Genomic DNA, 9443 nt, shown 5'->3' with positions numbered 1-9443 from the left:
CCCGCGTTCCCGTTGACCAATCAGATGTGGCGAAAACCCTCCTGCGACCAAGACTTCACTCACATGTTACGCCCACCGGTTATAAAACAACAGACAATAAAGTGTGAATAAAAGTGAAACAAAACTATACACTAAAGGCAATTGGTGTAGTTTTTTAAAATATCTATATATTGTAAATTCGCTGATTTACAATAAAAATGAGAAGGCATGTGTTTGTTCTTAATGACTCTACGAATAAACTATATTTACTAATCAGGTTACCCACAAATTCACTGCATTTTAAATAGATGGTGATTTGCTATCTTGGTTTTGCCCGCAGCATCCCCATTTCCCGCTTTTGGCTCCCATTTCTTTGTCGTGTCTCTGCCTCTGGCCATTAAAGATGCGTGGTTTCATTTCTGCATTTTACACCCCCAAAAAAACACCCCCTCGCTAATATCGCGCCATATACTCGGCTGAGCCCTACGACTATTGTCTCCTATTGTATCCATACGTTGATTTGTGACTGGAAAACACGTGGGCCGGGTGGTGCGACCATATCCGGTTTATGGGTTGCGTCAAAAGGCAACAATTCCCCGCTCCGCGTCCGCTATGGCGAACCAATTTAGCGGCGCCGTCGACAAAAGTAAGGAATTCTGCCATTTAACGTGCATGTTTTACTACCCAACGAGCTGGTGTATTTGGTCGTTTTTCCCCTTATGCTGGGAATCGTGCAGTTATCGCGGTTGAACGCACGGTTTGTCAGACAAAGAGGCTTTTTTAAGGCATCTCTGTAACACAATGCTATCGGCTGTAGCCTGCAGGTGTGGGATTTAATGTAAAGACTCATCTTTAACGAGCGTTTTTGCCTTCCCTTGGTGCACGATTGCACAATTGGTCCTGTTCTTGTGGGCGTTTAAAGTAGGAAATGAAATCTGAGCCATTTTCGTGGCTTTTTCTTTTTTTAGTTTTTAAAAAAAATCATCATTCGAGATAATTCATGACGGGAATTGGATATTTCACAAAGATAGGAAATTGACTCTTCACTCTCATGAATTATTGCATATTTCATCACCATTTGAAGGACATGGCTCACCATAATGTTCCAGGTTTATACTGTCTAACATCTGCGTTATAATGCAAGCTGTGTAATTTATAGCTTGTCTATGTGGATATTTGGACGCATTTCCAATAACTTAGACTGTATTTAGCTTAAAAAAAAACAAAATCAGCATGAGCGGCACATTTAAACCTCTTATATCTGCCAAGCTGTGCTATTGAAAACATCTCAAAGTAAAATAATTGTAAATGACCTGAGATTGAAAAAGGTTTTTAATCAGCAGATTTCCAATAGTCTCCGCAACCTCAGTGTGTTGTGTGTTTTTTATTTCTATTTTTTTGATTGGTATATTTATTTGTCTATGTGCAGGATAGGAGCCTTGATGTGGGCAGTATGAATAAGACGCCCCCTACCAGAAGTGGGATAACATTTGAGGTTGGTGCTCAGCTTGAGGCCAGAGACAGCCTCAAAAACTGGTGAGTCATGGCCTTACTCATCTCTCTGTTTATATAACTGGTCGCTCTCTTAAATGATCTTTTTTGAAGAAAAAAACCCTGCGTTTTTCCCAAGCTGTTCCTTATAATCACTGTCCGATCCAAACAACAGTCCAACCTTTCATCTTATTAGCTTCTCTGGAACATTTGGTAATGATTGTCATATGTGCCTGCAAGCTGCAGATCGTCTGCAGTGATAAAGAAATGCTCTAAAATATTCCATCTGACAACAAGCTGCCTTTGATATCGCGCTTCCAGATTGCTGCGTCATAGGCATCCACTCATTTCCAGTCATTATCTAGAGGCGCTGCATCCAACAATAGGAAATATCAACTGGTCGGGCAGGAAAGCTCAGCCACCGGACCAAATTATCACTGGCTGACGAGGAAATATGATGCATGTAAAGTTCCTGATCTGACATTTCTCCCCACGGAATCATACACACTGATTTTAATTTTGCAGGTATGCTGCCAACATCGAGAAAATTGACTACGAAGAAGAAAAGGTTCTGATCCATTATCGCCAGTGGAGCCACCGTTACGACGAATGGTTTGACTGGGCCAGTCCCTACCTTAGACCAGTGGAGAGGGTCCAGCCGCGGAGAAAAAGCCTGAATGACGACCCTTCGATGCCTGTAAGCTGACAACATTCTTCCTGATTGTGCGCAGAGAAACATATTTGTCATATCTGTGGTTCTCCCTTCAGGGTTTCCATGTGAATGACAAGGTGCTCGCCAGCTGGTCTGACTGCCGTTTCTACCCCGCTAAGGTCATTGCTGTTAATAAAGATGGTGAGTCCTGGAATACAGCTTAGCCTTTTGTGTTTTTACCTCCGCCTGTTTTATGGGACACTTGGTGTTTGACTCTTATCAAAATAAAAATAAAAATTATAAGCAGATTTAAACAGAAGTTTGAGGAAACGATAATGCACCAAGGAAGCGCTGATTAAGTTTTGGTTATATTCTCCAAAGATCAAAGCCTCTATCTTACCTTGTATCACTAATGACTATAGACTATACTGTGTGGGTGGGTGTGTGTGAGATTGATCTTTTACACACTTCCTTATTGTCCCGGAAATACCAAGACGATGTTTGAAGCAACCTCCCTATTTTATCAAGAACGGCAGAAGCCAGAAAAAACAAAGGTTTTTGCAGTATCCCAGGGTGTTCTGGTTCTGCCCAAAAACAGCCCTGTCTTTTCATTCTTTCCCGATTGACAGCAATGTTAAAGGAAAATGGATTCAGGCGATCCGGCGGGAGGAAGGGCCAAATTTCGTTATTAAGAAGGGGAGCACGTATGTCTGTAGCAGACATTTCACATCTGAGGATTACACCTTGGGCTGCAGTGTTAGCCGTTTAATACCCGGGGCTGTTCCCAGTCTTTTCCCTTGGAAAAACTTCAAATCTTGTCCAAAAAGAGAGTCTATTCGTGACAGATCCGACAAGCGACTGTCTGTACTATTGCACCAACACGACCTAGCGTCGTATGTGGTGGAACCCAATCACAATTATACAACGCCGCCCCAACCAGCTGAGAGATTCTTACTCAAGTCGACCTGGCCAAAGAGGTGCCCTTATTATATACCCCTATCTATTTTACATCGAGTTAACAACTATAATGCTATAGTATGTAAGGTCTTATCCTCATACTTTATACTATCCATAAACAGGGTCTTACTAATGATTTGTCATGCTAGCTAACATTTCACCCGATACGTCTCTACTTGCATCGATAACTGCCGACAAATCCCTGGTGGGAAAACCTGAAACCTTATATTTGTTGGCCTATATGCTGGAATGTTCCGCCATGTCTCTAATAAAATCTGTAAAAGAAAACTGTTAGAAACTCTGAGTTTGTTGAGTCCACTGTCTCGGTGCCTTTTTTGTTGCGTTGTGTTAACCAGCGGCTTAAAGTCACATTGTTGTCTACGTATTTGCGGTTAGTGTGTAAAAGTACTATTTACAATATATGTGGAAATTATCTGCTTGGCGGAGGTCTGTGCTGTCAGTGTGCTTTTATTCTGAAGGGTCTCCATAGCTGTCTTCTCAACACTTGTTTTATCCCTACAGCTTCTTACACTGTAAGGTTCTATGATGGTGTCATCCAGAAAGTAAAGGGAATACACGTGAAGCCTTTTATTAAAGAGGTATGAATCATTTATTCATCGACCTTCCTCCATTTAGTCTTCACTAATGATTCCCCCCTGACCTCAATCACCTGTGTTTGACTGCCGATACAGAAAGCTGGTTTTGGAGGAGGGAAATCCACTGAAAGAAACATGGTTAGGAGGGGCCCAAACCGAAGGGACCGAAGGTCTCAGGAGAACGGTGGCCCGAAAAACAAGCGAGCCCGGCGCAGAACCTCCGATCAGGAAGAGGAAACGTACAGCGAGGACGAGGAATGTGACGACATGATGCTTGCTGAAAAGAACAAGAAGGCAAACGGCGAGGTGCTCACGCCACCCACTGTCAAACAGGAAGAGGAAATGGAGCAGACAGTCCAGAACAAGCCCGCGGGCACAGAAAATGGGCTAGAATTTACAAATGGGGTGAAGATGGAAGACGATGAGCAGAATAAGAAGAGATATCCCATGAATGGAGATGTAAAAAAGGAACTAGTGTCAGATGCCAGTGGAACAAAGCCATATTCAGATTCATCTAAGCCTGCAGAGTTGCCTATGCATAAGGAGCAAGTGTCTGTCTCTATGACAACGACAGCCTCCAGTGGAGAGGTGGAGCAGAAACCCAACATCCAATCGGAAAGCTCTCGGCCTGCTGAAGATGTTCCACCTCCTCCGCCGTAAAACGTAAGCGTTAATGTTCTAAATTAGCAAAGATATCAACACATCCACTTTGTGTGAATGAGGGTGTTTTTGAATGACACAAAGCATCTTTTTGCATTTCTTAAAAAAACGAGTGTGTGGACTAATTTATCTTCTTTGTGGACAGCGGTAAGGAAGCAGGGCTTCCACAACCCCAACAGGTTCAGCAGAGAACCATGTGAGTACAACTCAAAATGTGCCAAATACAAGCATTCATGCCAGACTTTAACCCATGGCCATTTTTGTTTTAGTGTACAGAGTTATCAAAAACCAGCCTCCACCTGTGCTGTCTATCAACCTCGACCACAACCCATTTAAGTGCAGTGCTCCGGGCTGCACAAAGTCATTCCGTAAGGCCAAGCTGCTGCACTATCACATGAAGTATTACCATGGCGATGAGCATGCTCTGGAAGAGGAGCGTAGCCCGACCAGGAGTGTCCAGACCAGGGCCTCTGATAAACAAGTCAGTGGTTTGGATGGACCAAAGAGAAGACGCACCATCTCCGCCTCTATGCGTAGGTTCCCCTCTGCTTTTGTCACATATATTGCTCATCTGAATTCTTAATTAGTTTCTAATTGTCTTCTTTAACTCGTCTATTGTCTAGACTCGGTTGGAGCTATGACTGCTGCGCGCGGCGAAGTGAAGACGGCGGGTCGGCGAGTATCGGCGCCACCCATGGTCAATAGCCACGGGCAGCAGAGGGCACTTCTGAGAGAGAAGAGCAAGGAGAACCAGCTGGACAGGAACGGATGCCAGCAGCAGGACCGGGATTCAGACAAGGGCTGTTTTGAAGTTGGTCAGTATCACACAGTAAATGGACCATGATGTCAGGAGAAAAGTGTTAAGTGCCATTGGTTCCTTGTGTTCGGGTTTCCCTTGAAGAACCGCTGTGCAGACATGGCATACTTATTAGCTCTTTATGCTCCTCAGGGTCAGTAAAAGAAAAGCTGAAAGAAAAGCCAAAACAGAAGGACTTCCTCCGCATCAAATTAAAAAAGAAGAGGAGGAGGAGGAAGAAGGCCAAGTTTGGTGAGAGCTTCCTGCCCTTTGGCTTTATAAACATGCTGCTGTTCTGCATGTTCCCCTCCTCTCATCGTGGAAATGGCTGGCCTGCAAAGCATTAAGCACTCCTGTCGGTGTGGTGGTTGAGCTCCTGTGTGTGGGGAGAACGCTCCTTTCTCACTGCCAATCCAAAGCACCAACGCTCACATTTGTCCCCTCACATAACAGACTGATGGTTGTGGTGATGAAAAGCCAGATTTTGTTCTTCCACATCCTTCTCTGTGGCGTGCGTGGCGTGCCCACAGATGTGGACATCACCTTTGTCGTAGGATTTAATGAACCACAGCAGCTGCCACTTTTTTTTTTCTCTTTCAAAATCATTTCCCTGACTGTTTTTTATGTCCATGTTTGTTGTGCCACATTTTGTCACCTCCTCATGACGGTCTCTTTTCAGAAGCATTTTCAAAGTTGACATTTTGTTTTACATCTGCTCCCCCTTCCTTGTATTACCCAGACTACACAGGCAGTGAGGAGAATATTGACATCTCAGTATTGGGTCTTCAGTCCAAATTGACTTTGCCATTCAAACATCCCCCCACACACAGTCACAAGCCCGAGGCCTACGCCCGCAGGCCTGGATACAGCTGCTCAGATCAGATACATGTGGATGGTGCGTATCTCTGTGATGGCGTGTGTGTGTGTTTGTGTGTGTGAGAGAGAGAGAGAGACACTGCATGGCTTTCTCTCCCCTCCATTATTTCCTCTGGATTCAATCCATCACGTCACTTTTAGATTGAACTGCTTTACACTATAAATCTGTCTAATGCCCCTTTTTTGTTGCAAAGGAAGATCCTAGGAAAGTTATCGAATATTTGCTGGTTTGTTAAATGGGACTCATTTTATTAAAAACCTGATCGATTGAATCCTGAGCTGTTTTTCTTTTGCTGCTCTGGCTTGCATCATCTTGCCATTAAATAGATTACGCTTGGATTTTTATTATATTAAAGAAATAAGAATACATAGCTGGAAAGATGAAGTTAAGGACTCACGGTGTGTCTGACTTTAAACGTAGATGAGGACAGTTTTAGTGACTGGTCCACTGACAGCTGTGGCTGGAGCGACGAAGATTGTGGGGTGGATTTGGACTTCACCACGCCGCCCCTGAGCGTGGACTCGGGGGCCGTGGACACGAGTGACCAAGAGATCGTGCGGTGCATCTGCGAGGTGGAGGAAGAGAACGATTTCATGATTCAGGTGAGCTCTTTACCTCCTGCTAAGTTTTATTATGCCCCAGCTTGGGGTAATCTTTTAAACTCTTGTTTCAGTGTGAAGACTGTTTGTGTTGGCAACACGGAACCTGCATGGGCCTGCTAGAAGACAACGTCCCAGACAGATACACCTGCTACATCTGCAGGGACCCACCTGGTGAGGGGAAACGATCATTAACGCCTACAATTCCTGGTCGCGTATTGGCATTTGTCAACAAATAAGTCCATTTTTTTCTCTCCCAGGTCAGCGGCAGAGTCTGCGCTACTGGTATGACCGCGAGTGGCTGAGCAACGGTCACATGTATGGCCTGTCGTTCCTGGAGGAGAATTACTCTCACCAAAATGCAAAGAAGATCACCACTACCCATCAGCTCCTGGGAGATGTGCACCACCTGGTAGAAGTCCTCAACGGGCTGCAGCTTAAGATGAGCGTCCTGCAGTGAGTACAAATCCTGCTTCCTCTGAGCTAAAGATGTTAGCGCTAATCACTAGCCACCGCTCTGCTTGTTCCTCCTCTCCAGAAGCAACACCCACCCTGACCTGCAGCTGTGGCAGCAGCCCTGGAAGCATTTGGAGAGGTCCTGGAAGCGCGCTGACTCGTGTCACGGCAGTGAATCGGCTCCTTCGCCCGCGACCCCTGATGAAGATATGACCCGGGGGGAAATTTTGATGTCCAATGCTCTGGAGAGGCTGAGCCGGGCCGCCACGTCCACATCCACCTCTTCTATGTCCAGCTCTTCGTCCCCCTACACGTCCTTCCAGAACTCGTACATTACCAGTGAACATTGCTATCAGAAGCCACGGGCGTATTACCCGGCGGTGGAGCAGCGTCTGGTGGTGGAGACCCGACAGGGGTCAGAGCTGGAGGACAGTATGAGAAGCACAGAGGAGCTCCTGGAGAGGGAGCAGCGTTATGGAAGCCTGCTGGAGACAGAGAAGTCCAAACCAGCAGGCACCACGAACAAGGTTTGTGTTTTACCTTCTCTGTTTGATTTCCTTATTTTGTCTGTTGTCATCAATGTGTCTCGACTGATTTTGTTAAATTTGTTCCTTTTCAAGGCTTTGATCAGCGACTCTCGGTCGCAGACTGAGATAAAGGAAGAGGAGGGAAGAAAGCTGGAAGTTCCAGACAACAACTGCAGGCAGCACCAGCAAAGGCAGATCAACCTGCTGGATCACATCGACGCAGTCCAAGATGAGGTCTCGCACAGGATGGACTTCATCGAAAGGGAGCTGGATGGTAAGGCGGTCAGAAGGGATGAGTACGGTTTTTAATAGCATCCTTGGTTTTTGTTGTTCTTATTTTGCCCTCTTTCCTCAGTACTGGAGAGCTGGATGGACTACACTGGGGAGCTGGAGCCTCCTGAGCCCCTGTCCCGTCTGCCTCAGCTCAAACATCGCATGAAGCGGTTGTTGACCCAGCTGGGGAAGGTGCAACAGATCTCTCTGTACAGCTCCACATGAGGGCGCCACAAGCTCGAGTCTCCACAGTGTTCGGTCCAAGTGAAACGACGACTTTAAAAGTGACCGTTGGATTGTTCAGCACGTGCTGAAGCTGCTGCTGCTGTTCCTCAGTGAGGGTGGAATTCAGTGCTGCAGTCAGCCAATGTCATATGACTATATGAACATTTATCTAAACCTCGGCACGTAAAATCAGGAATAAATATAAAATAACTTCGTATACCCAGGAGAAAATGATCTGGACCAGATTCCTCTTGTTCCCATGCAACTGTAAGCCTTCTGAATGCCTTTTTGTCCAAGCTGTTGCCCCGTCTCAGTACGCAGTGCTTAACGTGCAGAAGCTTTATATTCAGAATTGCAAGGGAGGTCTTGAACCTATGTTGTCTCTGCGATGGCTTTGGAACAGTTTTGGTGTTCAATTTTCTTTGTGATTTACCCAAAGTGTGGTCGTGTCATAACTGCATTGAAAAGGTGTAGAAGCATTGTCTGCAAATCCGTTTTGTATTACACCTACTCAAGTCACCTTTATTAGACTGTGAAGTTAATCATGTCTGGAGTAAAATGCATCTATTTTTTTTCCAGTTTCAAGCATTATAAAAGCGATTTCTGGTCCGTAAACTAATGTTTCTTCCCTAAGTGCTCTCAGTGATATATCGGCTGTATCATTTGTCCTTGTGGGCCCTTTTATCCCTCTCTTCAATTTAATCTTAGTTGTTGCTTCAGCACTTGAACTGTGGTTCACTGAAAACTGTAATGTGGTCTTGTCTTTTGTTAACCTAGAGCATCTTGTGGTTTGTCATTGAGAAATACTTGGAAAACCTGTTATTTTCATGTTTATTTCACTGTATTTGATTTGTAAATATGTTACTCAGAATGTCCTGTTTAAAACCATTTTTCCCCAATCAGATATTGTATGCTACTGTACTGTAAGCCTGGCTTGGTAGCAGGGAAGTGTCAAAAACAATGCAAACATGTGGTCATAAATAAACGCCATTGTCAATCACCATGGAAACAGTCTTGGGTGTGTTCCTAACTTTGTTCACTGTGCTTTGTAATCATTGACACGTAATACACCAACCTTTCGGTGATTGGCCTGAGGAAACCACACGTTTCCACCAGTTTAGAGGTAATGGAACAGGGTGATGAAGAACACTGCTGTTTGGAGCTGCTCAAAGGAGAGCTGCTTTACTGTGTGCGTGCACGCTATTGATGCACCCTGATTTTAATCTACTGGCGAATTTGCGGCGTTACGTAAGCAGATAGCTGGATGGGAATTCCACTGGATTAATCTTCAAAATTTGAGCCACTTCACATGATGATTAATGGTTAAAAGGCAAGCCCTCTGAGAACTGTCAAAT

The 9443-nt window shown here is 44.9% G+C and overlaps 1 protein-coding gene across 1 annotated transcript; it reads left to right on the top strand.

The window, feature by feature from the left end:
* The first annotated feature begins 465 nt into the window (after positions 1-465).
* Positions 466-9097, top strand: phf20a (PHD finger protein 20, a). Its single transcript, XM_057029058.1, has 17 exons — positions 466-625; positions 1409-1515; positions 1996-2167; positions 2239-2323; positions 3602-3678; positions 3772-4331; positions 4449-4531; positions 4605-4868; positions 4959-5150; positions 5285-5383; positions 5871-6026; positions 6429-6610; positions 6682-6781; positions 6868-7063; positions 7146-7590; positions 7684-7864; positions 7946-9097. The coding sequence occupies exons 1-17, from the start codon at positions 548-550 to the stop codon at positions 8086-8088; spliced, it is 3120 nt and encodes a 1039-aa protein (XP_056885038.1). The 5' UTR covers positions 466-547; the 3' UTR covers positions 8089-9097.
* The last annotated feature ends 346 nt before the right edge of the window (positions 9098-9443 follow it).

The sequence above is a fragment of the Takifugu flavidus genome, chromosome 4 (assembly GCF_003711565.1).
Source record: "Takifugu flavidus isolate HTHZ2018 chromosome 4, ASM371156v2, whole genome shotgun sequence".
NCBI lineage: Eukaryota > Metazoa > Chordata > Actinopteri > Tetraodontiformes > Tetraodontidae > Takifugu > Takifugu flavidus.
This window is presented reverse-complemented; position numbering and strand designations above follow the sequence as displayed.